Source organism: Enhydra lutris, unplaced genomic scaffold, assembly GCF_002288905.1.
Source record: "Enhydra lutris kenyoni isolate GAN:26980312 unplaced genomic scaffold, ASM228890v2 scaffoldscaffold58, whole genome shotgun sequence".
Classification (NCBI taxonomy): Eukaryota; Metazoa; Chordata; class Mammalia; order Carnivora; family Mustelidae; genus Enhydra; species Enhydra lutris.
In genome coordinates, this window is record NW_019154142.1 from 6,607,826 (window position 1) to 6,630,193 (window position 22,368).

General features: G+C 36.8%; 1 protein-coding gene across 2 annotated transcripts in view; it reads left to right on the plus strand.

Moving 5' to 3' along the window:
* Positions 1 to 22,368, plus strand: part of LOC111158303 (sestrin 1) — a 129,898-nt gene that overhangs the window by 103,550 nt on the left and 3,980 nt on the right. Inside the window, exons 1-7 of one of the 2 annotated variants that reach the window (XM_022520256.1) lie at positions 5,739 to 5,952; positions 13,499 to 13,564; positions 14,340 to 14,540; positions 15,140 to 15,322; positions 16,989 to 17,231; positions 19,509 to 19,656; positions 20,813 to 20,925. In XM_022520256.1, the coding sequence (XP_022375964.1) occupies positions 5,851 to 5,952; positions 13,499 to 13,564; positions 14,340 to 14,540; positions 15,140 to 15,322; positions 16,989 to 17,231; positions 19,509 to 19,656; positions 20,813 to 20,925 (1,056 nt within the window). In that variant the 5' untranslated portion in view covers positions 5,739 to 5,850. Of the gene's footprint in view, positions 1 to 5,738; positions 5,953 to 13,498; positions 13,565 to 14,339; positions 14,541 to 15,139; positions 15,323 to 16,988; positions 17,232 to 19,508; positions 19,657 to 20,812; positions 20,926 to 22,368 lie in introns of those variants that run through there. The other variant, XM_022520255.1, reaches the window with a different exon arrangement.

The following is a 22,368-nucleotide window of genomic DNA, read 5'->3' on the forward strand; positions in this document are numbered from 1 at the left end:
CTATTGACTCAGACTAAATAAATAAATTAGTATGAGGTATCAGTACTTCATACAATAAATAGTGTGAACTGTTTCAAGAAGCCTTTCTTCCCAGCACATCAACCAGTTATTCTAAGAGGAATAGGGGTAGGTAGTATGAGTACCTTTTAGTAGACTTGTCTTAGGGCAGATTCAGGTGAGTTCTGTAGTGGAGCTTTAAGCAGCATGAGGTTAGCAAAGGCCTGGGAAAAGACACTAAGGAGAGTGACAAGGATAGAAAAGTAGAGGAGGGAAGTTCTCAAAAACCGAGATGACTCATTTCATCATTTCTTTCTTAAAAACCAAATACACACACACACACACACACACACACACACACATACACACACCCACCCCAGATCTCATCCTGAATGTAAGAAAGGGAGATAGATTTTTTTTTCCTTTCCTTTTGTCCTCAGAATCAAGAACTAAGACTAATACATAGTTATCAAAATTTATAAAATACCCATTAAAAGAAGCAACCCACCTTCTGCTGCTCAGGATTCAGACAGACCTGCATTCTAATCCCTGATTGCAATTTAATACTTTTATTATCTTGGGCAAGTTAGCCATATTTTAGAAGTTTCTGCTTTATAAATTTGGAAATAGAAGTAAATATCTGCCTTGTATATGTCAGTTGTTTTAGTGTGTGACAAGTAGAAGTTGGTAAGTCACTAGTCTTATTAAGCTGGAAAACCTGACCACAATTTAACATGCTTATTCTTTGGGGGGAATTGTTTTTCTAATTTAAAACCACGACATTGTGGGGCACCTGGGTGGCTCAGTGGGTTAAGCCTCTGCCTTCAGCTCAGGTCATGATCCCAGGGTCCTGGGATCGAGCCCCGCATCGGGCTCTCTGCTCGGCGGGGAGCCTGCTTCCCCCTCTCGCTCTCTCTGCCTGCCTCTCTGCCTGCTTGTGATTGTCTCTCTCTCTGTCAAATAAATAAATTAAATCTTTAAAAAAAAAAAAAAACAACCACGACATTGTTTGGAATATTGTTAGTTACAAATATGGGTGATGGCCTATGAGTTTCTAAAACCCTATGCAGAGATTCAAAACTGCATTTCTAAAAGAAGAAACCCCAAAGGAGAGAATGAGAGCAAAAATCAGTCAACAGTCTTGCTCCTTTGTAAGTGATAAATTCTAAAAATTAAATTGAAGAAGTGAGAAAAGTAGAGGACAAATAAGAGAACAACGTAAAATTAAAGTTCAGTGCTAAAAAGATCTCACTGTACTCAAAACATGATGTTGAAAGGAAAAAAAGTGCTTAGCAGACAAGCTATATATATAAAAACAGGAAGATATGAGCTGGAGGAAAAAAAAATTTTTTTTAATTAACACATAATGTATTATTTGTTTCAGGGGTACAGGTCTGTGAATCATCAGTCTTACACAATTCACAGCACTTACCATAGCACATACCCTCCCCAATGTCCATCACCCCACCACCCCATCCCCTACCCCCCTCCACTACAGCAACCCTCAGTTTGTTTCCTGGGGTTAAGCATCTCTTATGGTTTGTCTCCCTCTCTGGTTTCATCTTGTTTCATTTTTTCCTCCCTTCCCCTATGATCCTCTGTCTTGTTTCTCAGATTCCTATCAGTGCGATCATATGATAATTGTTTTTTCTCTGATTGGCTTATTTTGCTTACCGTACTACCCTCTAGTTCCATCCACATCATTGCAAATGGCAAGATTTGAGGGGGGGGGGGTGGGTGGGTGCATAATATTCCAGTGTGTGTGTGTGTGTGTGTGTGTGTGTGTGTGTGTGTGTGTGTAGCCACATCTTCTTTATCCATTCTTCTGTTGATGGACATCTAGGCTCTTCCCATAGTTTAGTTATTGTGGACACTGCTGCTATAAACAGTGGGGTGCATTCACCCCTTCAGATCACGACATTTGTATCTTTGGGGTAAATACCCAGTAGTGCAATTGTTGGGTTGTGAGTAGCTCTATTTTCAACCTTTTGAGGAACTTCCATACTGTTTTCCAGAGTGGCTGTACCAGCTTGCATTCCCACCAACAGTGTAGGAGGGTTCCCCTTTTGGAGGAAAAAATCTTGACAACATTAGTAAGCAGAAGTTATCTTATAAACCAGCATTCTAAATAAAATGTTTTAAATGACAATAGGGCATTTTTAAAGAATGCTTTAAAGCTCACTCTTAAAGGCATTCTTTGGTTTAATGAATGAAACCACTGCTATATGTGTTTTCTAACCAATTATTAAATATAATTCCTATTCTAATGAATAGATCTACAAATCTGTAGTAGTTTAATATAATTCCTATGGTAAAAGGGAAAATTCAAGATTTAATATATGGTTTATGAAAGTGTTATTAGGCCTGTTGGACTGATAAGTGTTCGTTCTACTAAAATACATCTGTTCTTTTCCATGAATTAACTAGTTTTAAAAATCTAATGGATGTAGGAAAGCCAGTTGGTCAGGAGAGCAGCTAATTTGAGATTTATTTCCTCAATTTCAAACGAGAGTATGAGGCATGATTTCCTTTCTCAAGAAACGTATTATGTTAGACAGAATCCACCTTCATCCCTACACTTTGCTTCATTCCTTTTGTTCTTCAGATCCACGATATTGCCTTGCCAAAATTGCCTCAGCAGCCTTGCTAACTTACCTCCCTGCCGCCAATTGTTGCCCCTTGCAATATATTTTTCTAAACTGTAGTGAAATGCAAATCTGATGTTTTTCTACTGTTTAAAACTTTCAGTTAGTCCACAGTAGTCTTAAGAATGAAATTTACATTCTTTAATGAAGCTTGAACAAGGTCCCTCCCTACTGTTGATCTTTTACTTGAACTCTATTCACTGTCTGTACCCACCAGCCCCCCTTCCAGACCAAATAAATTTCCTTTATTCAGCTTCTCTGTTTGGGCCACTCTCTCTCTCTCCTGCCTCTGGGCCTTTGCACATGCTGGTTCCTTTGCTTAAAACTTTTATCTCTCAAGCCTTCCCTCCTTCCATCCCCCCAAAATTTCTTGCCAAGGCTTCTCCATTAATCCTCTGAGCCCCAGCTCAGATGTTCTTCCTTCAGGAAGCCTGTCTTACACCACAGCTTCAAGTCTAAACTCTCTAATACATCATAGTTCTCAGTTCAGATAAAGTCATTTGACACCACCCTGCTTTTACATAGGTATGTCAGCTCCTTTTTGAGAATATTAAGAGTTGAGACCATTACTAATAATTACATGTAAAAACCTTTGATACTGCTGAGTAAGTCTACCAAAACATTTTTAGGGGAAAGGAAATATCTCAGAATTACTGTTACTTCTTGGATTAATCAGGATTCTTCCTAGAAGAAATAAAATGTTGAAATACTTAAGTACTAGCAAACTTTATAAAGTAACTGCTGACCTCTAATGATAACCTGTGATAAATATCAAAAGCCTAGTGCTTTCCAATTATTGTTCTGTGATCAGGATTTCATTTTTTTAGCAGATGTTTATTGCATGCCAAGACATGCCTAGCACTGCGGGTTTGTTAGGAGAAGCACCTTCAGGACATCTAGCCTACTCAAGAAGTGAACTCTATTCCAAACTTTTTACTGAAAGATTTGAAACAAAACATTTCCAGAAGTGAAATCTACACAGCGATATTTGCAGGTTAATATATTGCTAGGAATTCTTAGTTACTGTAGATTTATTTGGAGGCAACCCTTTATGTTGGAGAATAAAGTAACTAATTCACCATACTCCATATTGTAAAGGGCAGAAATTAGTACTCTTTGAAGAACTTAAGTCAGTCTTTATAGAGACCATAAAGCAATCTTGACATTTAATAACTTAAAGGTCCTCAGTAAATCACTGAGTTAGGAGTTAAAATTATTTTTCTTTTTATGTAAGGCAGCATCAAAATAAATAATTAAACTGAAAAATCCTGGGGGGAAAAGTAATCCTAATTGCAGTTTCCTATACAATTTTACTGTATGCTTCTTCAGTAAATATTTATCAAGCTCTAAGGATCAAACCCTACTATATATATATAGCTTGCAGTTTTGATTTGCATTTAACTATTTTAAACCATTTTTGGATTAGCTAAATGCATGCATTTCCCTTGCCTCTCATTAAAAAATAGAAAGTTAAGCATTTTCCATTTTGCACATGTATCATTTTAATGTCACCAACAAGGTTATGCCCTAGTAGACAACTGACCTCACTGTTTTATCCCCTTCCAGAAAATAAAAATCACAGCTCAACTCTTACAGCAGAGTCATTTTCATATACTTTTCTCATTATCTAGCAGTATGGCTCCCAACCTCATATATCAAGTCCATTTATGTTTCCAAGGAATTCCTCTACAACCAGTTTATCTTGGAGGGTATTGCTGCAAATTGAGTGTTTTACTGAGTTAATTTTTGCTGCTTGTTTGTTTGTGACTGAGTGGGCATCTGATTATATTGTTTGCTTTTGTGGTTGTGCTCAGAGGAAGAGAGCTTGGAAGCCTCTGTAGCCTTTTCTTTTGTGTTAATATTAACCCCAAATTGCTTTTCTTGATCAGTAAAAAAATTTTTTTGCATGATTTTGCAATTTGTAAAAGCAGTGTATGAGAACACACAGCATTTACCTTATCTGGAGAAGATAAAAAAATAACCATTTTAACCTGCTTTTAAAATATGACACTTTAAGAGCCGTAAGAGTAACTTCTCTTCTCTGAGACATTGTAACCTCACTTCTAAGACTGAAACTTACTTGCATTTAGGAGTCCTGATTCTGTGTCTGTCAGTTTTATTGATTTAAACTCTGCTTGTTTCCTTCTGTCAGAATGTTCCAGCTTTTTTTTTTTCTCTTAACCCGAACATGTAAACTTTTGAAAACACAAGAGCAGACATGCAAAAAGAGATTTTATTTAGAAGTTGATTTTTAAAAGAAGTTAATGAAGCCGTGTAAGGAAATAGTGTTAACACGGGTCTTGAGAGATTTCGTGTTCCAAGGCCAGCAATGTCAGTTATTTATGCTCCTTTAAAACCTGTATTTTCTCGAGTTCCTCATCAGATTTCAAAGTGAGAAATTCTTTCTTTAGAACCCAGGGCACTTATGAGAACATTAGGAATTTTAAAGCCTTCGAATATACTCGCAAAGAGAAAGGAAATTCAGAGATTGGCACCAAGGCTTATTATCCGTGTAGGAGAATGATTTTATAGTTTGTACATAGCTTACCAAAACTAATTTTATATTGAATAGAGGCCATAGGCCCGTACTTGTTCCAACATTCTGTGCCCATTCAGCGATGTTTGGGCATTATGGGAAAGGACGAAGGGGACTGCAATAGTTCATAAAATATAAAGCGAACTTGGTTCCTCCTGGGGGTGCCAGGGTCAGCACAGAGAGGCTGGTCGCCGTTTCGCTCAAGGTAAATGAATCCGAGAGGGTGGAAGGAGGTCAGGCTCTCGACTGCTGATGCTAGGGCAGGAGCACATTTGCCTTTCACTGACGCCTAAGGGCCCGCGCTGCACCTTCAGCCATAGCGCCCCCACGGCCGAACCCGCTCCTGGCGTGAGAATTAGCTTCTGCGGGGAGCTCGGACGCTCGAGGTTGTTTTTCCGCCGGGCCGTCGCAGACCGCCCGTCACCCTCCGCTACTCCGCGCTAAGGGGGCGGCACTCCGCGGCCCCGGGGGCCGGCATCGGCGCATGCGGCCGCTGTGCGGGCGGACTGACGGCGGGGGCGGGGCTGCGCGGCTTGTTTGTCGGGGCCGCAGTGCTGCCGCGGTCCGCGCTGACTGAGGCGCTGCAGCCCGGAGCCCGGCGGTCAGGTCAGCGCTCGCCTTCTCGGCACCGCCGCCGTTCTCCTGCACGTCGGCAGCGCTCCCCGCGCCGACATGCGCCTGGCCACCACAGCGAACGAGGCGTACACGGCCTCGCTGGCCGTCTCGGAGCTGCTGGGCTGCAAGCAGTGCGGCGGGGGCCGCGGCCAGGACGAGGTACCCGGGCGAGGGGCCGGGAGGGCGGGTACCGGGCAGAGCTGCCCGGGCTGCCCCGAGATCGCGACGCCTCCCCCGCCTCCCTACCGAACAGCTGCGGAGAACGCTTCTCAGGGAGGGCGCCCCTGGAGCAACCGCCCGGCCGGCCGCGCAGCCCGGCGGGGGCGTCTCGGGCTGGCCGGCGCCCCTCAGGGGAAGGGGCGGCCTGTGGTGGGTGGAGAGACGGTTTCCATCGTGAGTCGGGCCCGGGCAGAAAATGCTGAGGCTGGCAGCGACAGCCGCCTCGGTCCTTTAAATGGAAGTCTCCAAAACGTAAATAACGTTGTCTTCTGTACAAGTCTCCACAAGTCAGAACCGAACAAAGCTCTAGTCTTACGGTAGAACAGCCTGTGGATTTTTTTTTCCCCCTTCAGCGTCCTGTCAAAACAGATTATCAGTGACCCCCTCCCCCTTTGCCTCCTACTTAAAAAAAGAAAAAAATACATTGGAGTCAGTTGAAAGATAATGTTGCCTGGAACACGTCTGTTCTGCCAGCTCTATGACGTTATGCAGTGCTCACCCTTGTTTATTAACCATCCCTTTTGTGTCTGAAATGGCCTTCAGAAAGCTGTTTGTCACATTTTGTTTTTTTTCCTAAGTGGTTGTAAATAGGGCCCTATTTGAAAGTTGGGAATAAACCTAATTAAAAATCGAACCTTTAAAAGGCTCTTGATTCAAAAGGTGACAAGGAGAAAGTAGAGAAATAGTTATTAACATTTGAAATGAAATCAGAATGCTGTGTTGTCTTAGTTCAAGAAGTCCAAATAGGAAGTAATTTGTCTGCAGCATTGATTGCCCACTTAAATGACTGTTTTCGTATTTATATTTTTTGTAGATGGAGTCTGCATTGTGAGTATACCACATATAGTCATTTAACTTTAAATGAAGACACCCCTCTCATGAGGTTTTTAGAACAAACTTTTCTAGATTTTAAAATTCATAGGCACATAATACACTCCTGATTGTTTACAGATAATACAACCTTAAAAAACTTGTTATAACTGTTTGTTTGGAAACTCTATCAAAGAGAGAAAACTGTATGAAAGTGTTGAAATAGCATTTATGGTTTCTGTTTGCAGGCCATAAGAGATCTTTTCTCATTTTGAATAGAAGTGATCCCCAGTCATTGGGCTTGAATAGATCTGTTATTTCTGGTGGTATTTGTGTGCAGAACCCTGGTTCTGGCCCAGATCTACAATCTCTAAATATAGCCATGTAAACTGGAAGATAAAGAGATACATTTTAGCTTGCACATTGATTACAGTGCTTATGGGATTGTATTTAGGAAGTGGCTGTAGAGTTCTATTTTATTTTTAACACACCCAGCATGTGGGAAAATAAGTTAGGAAGTAGTGCTTTATAGGAAAACTTTACAAAAGAATTAAGAACATGACTCTCAAATGGCAAACTTACATAGTGCTTTAAAATGAGACACTTTTCAGGGATGAAACTCCTGATCAAAGTATAAAATACACATATGGCTAAGTCAGACTTACAAATCTAGTATTTTGAAGTCTGTGAGTTATTTTTTTAGAATGCATTTAATAGAAGACTGGATACTGGGAAAACGAGATAACTTTGAATATTTCTAAGTTCCCAAGTAGAGTTAATGACAGTTTTAAAAGAAGCACCAGTACATTTGTTATAGCAGGATTTTTTTTTAAGATTTTATTTATTTATTTGACAGAAATCACAAGTAGGCAGAGAGGCAGGCAGAGAGAGAGAGGAGGAAGCAGGCTCCCTGCCAAGCAGAGAGCCCGATGCAGGACTCAATCCCAGGACCCTGAGATCATAACCTGAGCCGAAGGCAGAGGCTCAACCCACTGAGCCACCCAGGCGCCCAGGATTTTTTTTTTTTTTATAACACTTCTACATCTCTTCATTTTTAAAATTTTTGAATATCAGAAGGCTAGCACCCATCTGTAAGTGATTCTTCTGAAGTGATTCCCCTGCAGAAGGGAGAATGAGTGGGAGCTTTCACATTTTACACAATTTACTGTTTTGTTGAAGTGTGTTTCAAAAAGCACATACTGCTTTTGTAAATTTTTTAATTTTTTTTTAAGATTTTATTTATTTGACAGAGAGAGAGAGATCACAAGTAGGTGGAGAGGCAGGCAGAGAGAGAGAGAGAGAGGAGGAAGCAGGCTCCCCACTGAGCAGAGAGCCCGACACGGGGCTCGATCCCAGGACCCTGGGATCACGACCTGAGCTGAAGGCAGAGGCTTTAACCCACTGAGCCACCCAGGTGCCCCTGTAAATTTTTTAAATCAAAATTAAACCAGTACTGTGGTTATTGGTATAAAATGTCTAGATAGTTTTTTAAAAGTGCCCCAAGTGCAGTGAGAAAAATTATTCAAATAACCTAATTATATTTACTTTTCAACTAGTTTTGCAAGTGGGTAAATACCAAAAGCCAAGAAATGCTTTTATTTTGCATTTGTGGCAAATCATTCATTCTTTCACTTAAGGATATTGCTATAGATTCATAAATGTATCTTTAATACATTTGGAAATTATGATTAGAACATACTTCTAGTGTACAAACACTGATTCATATAGTGATATATATAGTCTTTCTGTGATACTGTCAAGTCAGCATTTTAAGAATTTTTATATAGTGAAAATTAGTTTGTTAATATTATACACTAATGAAGAAGTAGATCTTATGTCAGAGTTTTGCTGCAGTGTTGTCATGGCAGAGGCTGTTGCTCTCTCTTTCAAAATGCTGATTAGGAGGATTGTTGAGAGGAAAGAACTGTTAGTTCCCATGTTAGTTTTTCCAGCCACACCTTCAGGGAGAGCCTGTGAGGTTTGTGCTGTGATTAGCATCTACATCTGCTTTTTAAACAAGACTACTTGCTGTTGGCAGTTCTGCCTCTTAGAATCTGGATTGGCCAAAATTTGCTCCAAGTCTGTAATTCATTTTCTTTAACAGCTACAGATAAGGCACAATCGAAGTAACCTTCAGGAAATTATGAAATGTGGTTCATTTAGTTTATGATCACCCTATTGAAGAACTGCAGTACCTTTTTAAAATCAGTACCTGCTAGAAAATAGCGTAACTAATTTTGTCATGTTGCCTAGGAAAAGAAGTGTTTCAAAAGTGAATTTTCCAGAAAGTTGAAACTTTTAACCTTTTAGAAACAAAGGATACTATTGTATGACAATAGTGGTATCCAAAAGGACCTTTAAGGTATCAAAAACTCTTAAAGAGGCTCAAAAGAGTAATAATTAAAGATACCAACTGGATTTCTGGATTTCCTGGATTCAGCCTCTATCTCTACCACTCATAATACTGAGGCAGGTACTTGATTTTAAATTGTGTACATATATTTATAAAACATTATATATAATTATAATTATGTTATAGAAATTATATATATACATATATGTGTGCATATATATATAATGTGATATATATAAAAATATAAATAATTTGTAAAATGATCTCCTGACTGCCTGAATCTGGACTGGGATAAATTGGAATGGAGTCTTAGAGTTCATCATATTCTTGTATCCTTCTCATGTACCTAGTCTATTAAGAAAGAGAACAAAGAACGTCTTTTTGAGTCTAGCCTTCAAATGTAGGAGAATAAATTGATGTGGGTCTAGAACAGTGCTATTTCCCATTATATCAGTCTTGACCAACTCTTTTTGTGAAAGACTTGATTTTTTTAAGTATGTGGGTATCCATCCCCCTTCTCCCCTTTCCCCAGTCTTTTCTTTCACTTCCTCTCCATTTCTTTCCTACCATTTCCCTTTCTGCTTTTTCATGGCACAAACCTCTCACAACCTCTTCAGCCAAGTAGGAAATTGACCCTGGTAGTCTACGTGTGAGCTGCGTAAAATTCTATTTTACCTGGAACTACCCTTAAGTAAAATAATGAAATTGAAAATCTCAAATGTCAGAGACTTTTTCCATTCCTTTCCTTTCATAGTTTTTCTACTTTCTGTCTCCAGCTTTCTTGCCAGACTGGTACTTCATCAAAGAATGAATGTGACCTTAGAACCAAGAGGTTATTAGCATAATGGGTCTATAATCCATTCCCATGTTTGCTTTTGACTAACATCCTGCTTTGAAACACATAGTTTTCATTCTAAAAGAATATATTTCTAAAGGAACCAAGAAGGAAGGAAGGTTTTGCCCATTGAAGGCAAGGAATAGGGAGACAGTAATATCAACATAACCACCAAATTTGGCTGTAGGAGTGGACTTTCACAGTTTTGAGAATTACATGGGACCATAGGAAAGATCCTTGCCATACCTATAGGAAAATACTCCATTCCTGAAACTTTGATAGCCAGTTTCTTGGAATTCTAAAGCTATTCTTTATGATAGTTGAATATATTTTTGGTATAGAAACAAAACCAAGTAATATAATTCAACCTCTTTAAGGCACATGTGCTATCAGTCTTGGTATTAAAAATATGTATATGCCACCCACATGTTGCTGTAGTTGTAAAATAAAGTCCTAGAAATGGAATTTTAAATGTTTTCCCCTGTCTTTACAGATAGTAACATAATACATACGTATTATGCACTTTGCTCCCCAACTATACTATATATATACACACACACACATATACACTACATATATATACATATATATATACACTACATATATATATATACACTGTATATGTATATGTATATGTATATGTATATGTATATGTATATATCTATCTCCTGGAGATCTTTTAAAGCCAACTCATGTAGAATTGCTTCATTCTTTGTAAGGACTACATGTTATTCTAGTCTGTGGTCATACTACATTGAAAAAGTCTTGTTGAGTACTTAGGTTGTTTTATATCTTGTACTATTATAAACAATGTTGGAGTGATTGTCTTTTTACATGTGACATTTCTGTGAGTACAGGTTAACATATAAGACAAAATTGTTGACTCAGAGGATTTCTGACTTCTTAATTTCAGTCATTATTACAAACTGCACTCTATAGGTTGTAGTAGTTTATACTTCTTACGTATTTCTTGATCTCATTTCCACACACTTCAGAACACTCCCATCAGAAATGTGTAAGTAATGAATGGTTGTTTATCCATTTCCTCTTCAACACAGCCTATTATTAAACTTTTGATCTAAAGCAATCTTTTAGGTGAAAAATAGTATCTCAGTGTAGTTAACTTGAAGTTTGATTGTGAGGTTGATCATTCTTCAGCCATTTGTATTTCCTTTTCTTGGAACTGTCCATGTCCTCTGTTAATTTTTCTGTCAGGTTTTTGGGGGTTTTCTGATTTGTAGGAATCTTCATGTATTCAAGAAATTTAGCCCTTTTGATATAGGAGTTGCAAATCTATTTTGCAGTTTTCTGTTTGCTTTTGACTTTTTATATGTTTATTTTTCCCATGTGAAAGTCTTTTATATCATCAGACTTATCAGTCTTCTATTTTATAACATCTGGGTTTTATGGCATTCTTAGGCCTAACTTCATTCTATGAGTGTTTTCCTCTAACACTAATGTTTTCTTGTTTTTGTTTTTACACTTACCTCTGAAGTATTGAGTCAAGTATGATTTATGGTTCCAACTTCACTTTTTTCTGAGTGGCTATCTAGTTGTATCGATATTATTTGTTGAATAATCTGTTTCTCCTCCATTTGAAATGCTACCTTTTTATATACTAAGGCCTTAAGAGAAATAGTGTCTCTTAGGTATAAAATGAATAATAAACCCTTGAAATGGGTGTATTCCTAAAATGCATCTTATTTAAATAAGATAGTGAAGAAATTAGAAGGAATAAATATTGATTTTAATCTTAATGTTTTGCCCAATATATTTTGTTTGAAATCTACGTAATTGGATCAGAAATTCAGTAGTTAGAAAGGCTAATAGAGTCATTGTTTTTATATAAATGGCTGCATTTGTGCCAAGATGATGTATTGAATAGCAGGGATGTGGGCTTTTTTCTTGCATTTTTTATAGGCTACTAAAATCAAGACATGCACATGGCCAGACCAGTGAATTGAGTGCCTCCTCTAATGAAGGCTTCAGTTAGAGCACTGCTGTGTTGAGTCTCAGTGTGGAATAACCGGAGTAAGGCATCACTGGCTTCCAGCACATGGCTATTTGAATTATATTTCATAGATTTAGTTGGCAGTTATAGCCCACTTTGAATCCAAGTCTTAAGTACTCCCAATAAGGATTTACTTCAGTTTTGTCCTGCCTGCCTAATTTTAAAAAGTCCATTCTGCTCAAAAGGTTTTCATTCACTTGGACCAGATTTTTTGAATTGGTGCCACGTATCCATCTCTGTTTGCTCCCCCCCTCTTTTTTTCTTTCTTTGAAAGGAACATCCTGAAGGACTTTTGGAAGCAGTAGAGAGTTGAAATAATATTCGTATGTAATTATATAAGCAAGGGTTGATAATTAGATGTGTAAACTCTAGAAATTATTTTTGTTTGTTTTCTTTGAAACCAGATTGGTTGATAAGACATGAACCTTAAAAAAAAAAAAAGTTGTATTATTTTAGTTTCTGTAGCACTCTGTATTGGGGGAAAAGATGGACCCCTACTGCTTGATTATCAGTTTTTGTTAACCATATTATACTGTCACATAAAATATAGGATTCTAGTAGACTCCAGATACAGGATTCTAAATTCACTATGTCAAAGGGCAGAAAACCTTTATTTCTTATATCTTAATTAGTTGAGCTTCTCAAAAATATAAGGAGGGGTGCCTGGGTAGCTCAGGTCATGATCCCAGGGTCCTGGGATTGAGCCCCACCTCAGGCTCCCTGCTTGGTGGGAAGCCTGCTTCTCCCTCTCTCACTCTCCCTGCTTGTGTTCCTTCTCTTACTATGTCTCTCTCTGTCAAATAATAAATAAAATCTTTTATATATATGTATATATATATAATATATATAAACAAAGATGATAACATTATATTGTATAAAAAACTTAAAGCAAACTCACAAAATTAGTTTCTCTAAGATTGTTTTACTCTGCCACAGAGAAAACATGCCCTGCAGTAATTTCTCTTTTGTGGATTTAAGTCACTGCTTTCTATATTTCATAGTATTTCTTCTCTTATTGTGAAGTGTTATTATAGCTGTAATGATAATTACACTCCTTTTAGTTTAAGACATCTAGGTAGAAGTTAGGACTTTCTCATTTCCTGACAAGATACACAGGGATTAGTGTTTTGGTGGGTCGAGTTTTGGATATACAAACACATTGGTCTTATTTTGTATCACTGACAGTCCACAGGGTTGATTGCTGTGTGCTGAACTTTCTGTTCTAGACTTTCTGCCAAGTACTTTATGCAAAACTCTGTTTTTAGTGAAGCAGGTTTTATTGTCTTTAGTCATATTATAAGCTCTTGTCAGCTATGCGATGCAAACAGAGGAGTTGGTATGTATATATAGCAATGAAAACAAACCACCAAAACAAGCCTGTCTCTGTTCAGCTGGTTGTTTTTCCCTCCCATTCCTGTAGCCTCAGTTCATGTTGTTTACTGCTGGAGGCTTGAGATGGTGTAATTTTCTTTTCTAGGAACTTGGAATTAGAATTCCTCGACCACTAGGACACGGACCAAGCAGATTCATCCCAGAAAAGGAGGTATGTTGTTTGTGAAAGTACATAGTGAACTGTATGCTTTTAAGGAAAAGCTTTCATGACCCACATCTTGGCATCTGAAACTGTTGAACAACATGTTTACTCAGTGTTGATCACAGTTAATAATCATGCTTTGGCAGTGAATCTGTGGTATTAGAAAGCTGTTACAGTCAGGTTGATTTCTAGTATTTCATGATGCTTTTCTAACACCCACATTTAATCAAGGAAAGGTAAGACTTGTTTTTGACCAGTGATTCTCCATCTCCTCATATTTGGATGTTTAGGTGTCTGCCCATAGGCTGAGTTACTGGGTCAACCATCTCCACAGACTGGTATCAATGCAAGATTGCATCTTTAATTCTAAATATGTAGACGTTTCTGTGCTTTGTTTTCAAAAATTGATGTTAATTTTGGTTCTCCTTAAATGAGTGAGAGTAGGCGTTATAAGGAAAGGGGAAAAGCTTTAGTGTCTGTTTGCAAGCTCTGCAAATTTGATAATCTAAATCTGCTACTTTATCTGGATTCCGGCCAAGTCTGCAAGCAACCTTTCTAGATGGCCTTTAATGTTCAACCTTTGTTGTTTATCTCCTTCTACATAATATGTGACTGTTTATTCTTCTATTTTGCTACCGGTTGAGTTAAATTTTCAGAGTTATAACATCTCTCTCCAGTCAGATTTAACCTGCTTCTAGATGACACTTAAAGAAAATAGGTATACACTGCATTCTAACACCAATTTACAATTTATGTAACCATGGTTTTCCTCTCTTTCATACAGATTCTCCAAGTGGGGAGTGAAGACGCACAGATGCATACTTTATTTGCAGATTCTTTTGCTGCTTTGGGTCGTTTGGATAACATTACATTAGTGATGGTTTTTCACCCACAATATCTAGAAAGTTTCCTAAAAACTCAACACTATCTACTGCAAATGGATGGGCCATTACCCCTACATTATCGGCACTACATTGGAATAATGGTTTGTATACATAAAGTGAAAAATCCTGCCTCCTTTATTAATCTTTTTAAGAGATGGCTAATGCTTTAAATACAGGATAAATACTTATATTCTGACTTCTAATTGGATTCCTGTTAGGTATTATGTGGTTTTCCTCTTTCTAAGTAAGTATACTCTCAAGTGTAACAGTAAAAAGAAATATGTATTTATATACTCTTGAGAACCATTTTCCATTAAATGAGAATAAAGAAGAACAAAGGATTTAGTCCACTATTACAGATAGCTCACATTGACATAAGTGGTGCTACTCCTGTTCAGTTTTTAAATTATACTCCATTATTTTTTAAATTATACTCCATTATTTAATGGTTGGCACCTTTATTGAAGTTTGTTAATCTGAGGATCTGAAAGTTGTTATATAAATACAGTTTCTAAGGTTCAAATACTTTTATCATATATTTTGTTTGTTCTTGGGGTATTTTGGAGGTGCTTTCTATGGTATGTGTGATCTTTTTTAATGTTTATATGAAACTTTCTGTAGTTTATGGAAAATTTGCAAACATACTAATCAGAAACTTTTAATATTTATAGCTGGATTGATCTTTTTGTTTTCTCTTAAGGCTGCAGCAAGACACCAGTGTTCCTACTTAGTGAACCTCCATGTAAATGATTTCCTTCATGTTGGTGGGGACCCCAAGTGGCTTAATGGTTTAGAGAATGCTCCTCAAAAACTACAGAATTTAGGAGAACTTAACAAAGTGTTAGCGCATAGACCTTGGCTTATTACCAAAGAACATATTGAGGTAAGTAGAAGTAATATATCTAGGGTGTCCCTTAGAGATTTTTTTTAAATAGACTTTTATTTTTTAGAGCAATTTTAGGTTTACAGAAAGTGCAGAGTTCCTGTATTCCACTGCCTTGAACCTCCCCCCAAGTCTTTCCTATTAACATCTAGCATTAGTATGGTATATGTGCTGTAATCAAAGAATCAGTATTGATATATTACTCTTAACTAAAGTCTGTAGTTTACATTAGGGTCCACTCTTTGTGTTCTACAGGTCTATAGGTTTTGACAAATGCATGTCATCTGTCCACCATTATATTATCATATAAAATAGTTTCACTGCTCTAAGAATCCTCTGTGCTCCACTTAATTTATCTCTCTCCCCTGATCATTTTACTATCATTTTGCCCTTTCAGAATGTTAGAGTTGGAATCATACAATATATTGCCTTTTCAGATTAGCTTCTTTTACTTATCAATATGCATTTAAGATTCCTCTGTGCATTTTGTGGGCTTGATGGCTCATTTCTTTATTACTGAATAATACAATGTAGGGAGGTACCACAGTTTATTTGAAAGCCATCCTGGTTATTTACCGTTTTGAGCATTTGGGGGGGGTGGTGGATGTAAGTTTTCAATTCAGGTAAATAACTAGGAATATGGTTGTTGGATTGCATGCCAAACCTATATTTAGCTTTGTAAGAAACTGAAACAGTCTTCTTAAGTGGCTACAGCAGTTTGCATTCCCACCAGCAGTGGATGAGCATTCCTTTTTCTCCACATCCTTACCAGCATTTGATGTATCAGTGTTTTGGATTTTAGCCATTCTGATAGGTGTGAAGTGGCATCTTATGTATCTTTTTCAAATGCAATTTGAAGTAGTTCTTTCTGGTTCTGTTTATTAATAGAATAAAGGTAGATTGACATTCCCTAAAAGTAACTACCATGCAGTAGAAATTCTTAAAAATACAACATATTTTGGGGCTTATCTTTCTATTTCATAGAACATTTTAGATATTATTACATAATTGAAGCATCTGATTAAGATATAAAATTTGAATATGATTAACGTAGTGTCTGTTGTATCATCTGGTAATGGAAAGTTATACAAGATTATAAAACATAATGAAGCAGAAGGGATACAAATTTGTAAGACTTTGAAAAATCGTAGCCTTTACCTTGAGCGTAGTTTTTAAAATAAATATAATTATAATTTGGTGATGTAGGAATATTCAGAGTCAAGTTGTTCAAACGACTGTCTTTAAGATTTCTTGAGAAAGCTTGATGATAGAGAAAAACACAGGCATATTTTATACAGTAGCTGTCACTTGAAATACATCTGGATTGAGACTTTGAACTAACAGCAGTTAATGCATTTATAATCCACCATCTGAAATATGGCAACTGCATTTAAGCAAAGTGCATTCTATTACATTTAAATCAGGATTTCAGAAAATCAAAATAATAATGAAAGTGTCATTAGCAGGTTATGTTAAGCTCTATTTGAAAATAAGTAATTATTTTAGCAAATTCTGGGTTCTGCATGTCTCAAATTATAATTTTACTCTAGGTTTTATGTAGTGACTAATCCTGTTTTAATGAGATTAAATACCAAGATGAACTATTCACTTTTACCAATACCGTAACCCAGTGTATAAATATGTTCTCATTTTTTTTTTCCTTAAGGGACTTTTAAAAGCTGAAGAGCACAGCTGGTCCCTTGCAGAACTGGTACATGCAGTAGTTCTCCTCACACACTATCATTCTCTTGCCTCATTCACATTTGGCTGTGGAATCAGTCCAGAAATTCATTGTGATGGTGGCCACACATTCAGACCTCCTTCGGTTAGTAACTACTGCATCTGTGACATTACAAATGGCAATCACAGTGTGGATGAGATGCAGGTCAACTCAGCAGGAAATGTTTCGGTAAGTATTATCTGTTACAGGATTATCATCCTAAGACTAATCACAGTAACTGCTGTTTTATTATTTTTTTCATGTGACTTAGAAAACCCACCCTTGAAGTCCATAGAGATATTAGGCCCCTCTATCTGTTCATTCCTCTAAATGCCCAGCACTCATTTAGTGCTAAGGGATATGTAAAATTTTAAGACCCTCGAGTAATTTTAGGATCAGGAGCCATCAGCATGTGCCCCATCAGAGCCAGCTAGTATTGGATGGGTGTTGCAATGAGATGAGGGGAGGCTGAGATCATGCAACTTGGTGGTCCAAGACTTCCTGATGCTGATCACATTCTTTTCCTTCCTTTTGCATAAAAGAAACAGGCTGGTTTCATAATTATCTTTCAGAAGATTGAATCAGTCTTTACCTGGAAATTTCTCCTTTTAAAATTCTTTCTCATGTTTAACTTGGCACAAATATATATAAAAGTGAATGTAAATTTATTAAAACGTTTTCACTTCTATTACTCCTTTTGTCTGGCTTTTATATTTTCTCAATTTTGTTATTCCTTTGAAACAGATTAGAACAAGTTGAATTTTCTATAAGCAGGTTTTAATTTCCTGAATATGAGGAGCCAAAATTCCTTTTTCATTCCTTTGCTGTAGTGAAAGTTTACTTATGTTTCCAAAGAGAAATCACAGAAACAGCATCACAGTCTTCTGAATACTTTGCATAGATTTTCTGAGTTATATTATTCCTTTGGAGCAGATTTAAACAGTTTGAATTGCCTTTGGTGTATATATTTGACAGTGGGCAAGTTACCTAACCTCCCTGAGCCTCTGTTCTTTCATTCATAAATAAAGGTCAAACACAAGGTTGAGGTTTAAATGAAATGTCTCTAAAGAAGTAAAAGGCCTAATACAGCTGGCATGTATCAGGTGCTAAATAAGAAGTAGCATTTATATACTGTGAGATTAGCACATGAAGGGAAATATTTTTCCCAGAGTTGATCACTGCTGTGCTGACAAGGTTCAAGACCATGAGCTTCACCCTCTGTTGAGCTACCTGGATTCATGTTATAGCCCCACCTTCGGCCACTAATTATTAAAACATAAGGGTTATGAGATGGTCTAAGGCAGAGTATATATCAGTTGCTAGGATGCTTGGAGTTGGATTGTTGTCCTTCCCCACGTTCGATTTAGAACAAGGCTAAAGAAGATAATGGGGTGGGGGGAGTCTCACAGCACCTTTGGAAGGGCCAGAACTTGCCTTAAATCTTCCTCAACTAATAAGTATTTTGTCTATCAGTGCTTAAGAGAATTAGAATGTAGGGGGCACCTGGGTGGTCAGTGGGTCAAAGCCTCTGCCTTCGGCTCAGGTCATGATCCCAGGGTCCTGGGATCGAGCCCCGGGTTGGGCTCTCTGCTCCGCAGGGAGCCTGCTTCCTCCCCTGCTTCTCTCTGCCTGCCTCTCTATCTACTTGTGATCTCTGTCTGTCAAATAAATAAAATCTTCTAATTCTCTCTGGAGAGGCCACCTCTTAATGCTGAAATGGTATGTATTAAGTGAAAAACTGTTTCATTATAGAAAATTCCAAAACTTGTACTTTTTGTGTATGTATTTGTGCAGAAAGGCAGGAATGCTTTCCTGGACAGCAGACAAATGAGCAGTAGCTTTAGTTTGTAGGTAGGTACAGTTAGCACTATGTATATATGTACTCCGGACTACTTAGAAGTAGGATTTTGAATATAACAAGTCAACTTGAGTTGTAGTGTATTTTGGGGGAATCAGTTCACTACAAATTGTGACTGCCAGACCCATTTGCAGAGGTCAGGTAGAGAATTCCAGCCCTGAAAGGACAGGTTTCATTCTTAATTGGCAAATTAGAGCTGATTACTATAATTTGAAGACATCATCATCATGAGATGACAAGACACCCAGTGTGCATAGTTGATGCAAAACCACTTATACTTTGTATCTTATTTAAGTGAGCAGTTTCTGTTTATATTGACAATTAGTTTTAAATTTTAATTCTTAAAACTTAGCATTAACAGTAAGATATTATTACTGATTTTGTAAGGTAAAAATGTGTTCTTAAAATAATTTTTTTAAATCTGCATATCTATATATGTAACAGGCCAAAATAATTCTATTTTTTAATCATTCTTGTACTTTAAAAATCTACAGTCTATTTTTCCTATATTCTGTTCTGTTTCATAAGAATTTGTATCCTAATAAGAAAATTTTAAAAATTTCAACCTTTATCTTACATATGTAACATTAGTTTTATTTTCTCTTTAGGTAAGTGATTCCTTCTTTGAGGTCGAAGCCCTCATGGAAAAGATGAGGCAGTTACAAGAATGTCGAGATGAAGAAGAGGCGAGTCAGGAAGAGATGGCTTCACGTTTTGAAATAGAAAAAAGAGAGAGCATGTTTGTCTTCTCTTCAGGTAAAAGCAATCATTACATTGTCAACAAAATTTCTGTTGCTTACCAAAAAAGAGCCCCACTTTATTTAAAGAATTTAAATAAAAGTTTCAAAACATCAAATGTTTTTCCTTTTAGAGAGGCTATTATTACATAGGTATTCCTACTTATAAATAAAGCAGCAACCGAGAAAAGGAAGTTACAGTATAAATAGCACTAGACTAAAAGAGGATATTTGAGTTTTAGTACTAAAATTCACTGCCAATAAGCTTTGTGAATGTAAGTCACTTAACATATGAATGCTCTTTTTCCTCTTCTTTAATATTAGGAAATTGAGTTCATAAAGCCCTAAGGTTGCTTTTCAGCTTTAGAATTCAATGATTTATGCAAAGAAGCTATTTATTAGACAGCTAACAACAAACTTAAATCCTTTATGTTTGGCCTTTATATACAGGCTATAGGATTTAATATTTAAACCAGGTAATTTAAAGGAAAAAAGTTAAAGTATCTCAAAATGTCTTTTGATAACAGAGTGGGATAAAGAGTGTATGTGTTAAAAGCCCCAAGTTTCCTAATAGCAAAAAAAAAAATCAAATTTGTATAAATGAAGGTTGGATGTTCTCTTGTTTCTCCTTGAAGAAAAGTTTTTGTTTCTATTTTCTTCAGATAAACGTGAAAATAATCCCAAAAGTTCAGGAAACATTATAAAAAATGATTCACCATTCCAGAATTGTTTCTAGGACCTTTGAGGTGTTAGAGAGATCATAGCATATATTATAGAACATTGATATTCAACCAGAAATAGTCTTTAAGTGTTAAACTATAGAGCATAGATGATTTATCACCATAAAGATTATCCAAAAGTATGTTCAAATTCTGTGTGCATACTTTTAAAGTAGCACTTGATATCTAAATTAGAGTGGGGATGCCAGAGGGTATATGAAAGAGAGGAATGCAAAGCATAGTAAATTCAACCATGAATATTTGTTACAACAGAGAATCTTATTACATTCCATTCACTGGTAAGTAAGCTATTTCTCTCTGTGGTTTTAAGACTTTAGTTAACTACTCAGTGTCAGAGAAAGGGTTATCTTATTTTTACTTGTTGTAGGTAAAATTAATTTCTAGCATCCTGTTTTTGAAAAGCTTTCAGTGACTTTTTTTGTTTAATTATTTCAGATGATGAAGAAGTCACACCAGCAAGAGATGTGTCTCGTCACTTTGAGGATACTAGTTACGGCTATAAGGATTTCTCTAGACATGGGATGCATGTGCCAACATTTCGAGTTCAGGTAAAATTGCGACTTACTGTTATGCACATGACAGGTTAGAAGTATGTCAATCTGACTTAAAATAAGAAAAAGTCCCCTGGATTTGAGAATTACAAAATGTTGCAGAAAGAAATAACTTTTCTATGTCAGGCAGTTCCCTTAAATTTATTTATTTTATTGTTAAAGTTCATAAACCAGTGAATCAGAAATCAAAACACATTCATCCATAAAACTAAATCGCAATAGTGGGTTAGGTTCCCAGATATCTGGTGCGCTAAAACTCAAGTCCCTGATATATCTGAGCCATGAATAACAGTAGCATGCACAGCACTGGCTTTTCTCCCCTCTTCCTGTTGAGCGCCAGTGCTACAACGAGGCTCTGATATGCACCAGGCCTCAGTACAAGAGAAATGTCCCCAGCAACTCAAGCATTATATGTATGTCAGTGGAAGGAAAGAAGATGAAAAAAAAAAAAAAATCAGAAGTGAAAGATATGCTTTATTCTTTTTAGAGAGAGTAAGTTTTTGTTTTCTTTTTGTTTTGTTTTTAATTTGGGCGAGTTTTTACAGATACAATAGAAAATTAATCAGGACAATTACAGTATCCTAATTCCCTTCAACATAATGTGTACTGAGTGTTATTGGAAGCAATGAGGATTCACATAAATGTTATTCCAAAAGTACTTAGCACTTATCTCTTAGAGTGAATACAATTAAGTGATGTAGGGAATAGAATTATTGTCGGTAGACCCAGTTCCTTTAGCTCCCCAATCACTAACTTTGAAATACACAGTAAAACTCCCTCAGTACAGTTGTGTATATATTGAGTTCATGAAACTTAGGGACCTAGTCATCCTCTAGGATACCAGGCTCCTTTGTTTTTGCTTAGCAGGAGGCACGATGCTAAAAGTGCTTTGCAAACATCTCTCAGTAGCTATGTTCTCTGGTTCCACAATAAAAGTTGAAAATCATCAATTAGCAAATATTTATTCCATGCTCTAAGCTTTGTAAGACTGCTTCCAATCCAGTTGATTAGTAGAAACATACTGCAGCCTAGGTGTATTTTTTAATAGTCTATTGCATAAATATTTAGATAGGTAAGTAAAGTATTTAATTCAGATTAGTTGATACTCCAGCTTCCTTAATTATTGTGAAGGGCTAATGTTAATAACTTTTATCAGAAATGTGAATATTTGAGACCTATAGGATTTTGTTTCTTTGCTCAAGTGATGAAGATGGTGTTTATAGGGGCAAAAATTTGGCACAAGGAAGAGTTATAGAATATTTCTACTTGATAGTATAATTGTGTCATGAAATAAAATTGAAGAGATCATGTAGACCGGAAATTTTATGGAGTAAGTTAGGATTTGAAAGATTTAAATGATCCAGAAGCATGGGCTTGGGAAAGCAGAGGAGACTATAGGCAATAATTGAGCTTCAGTTGAGAGACAGAGTGAGGGAAGGG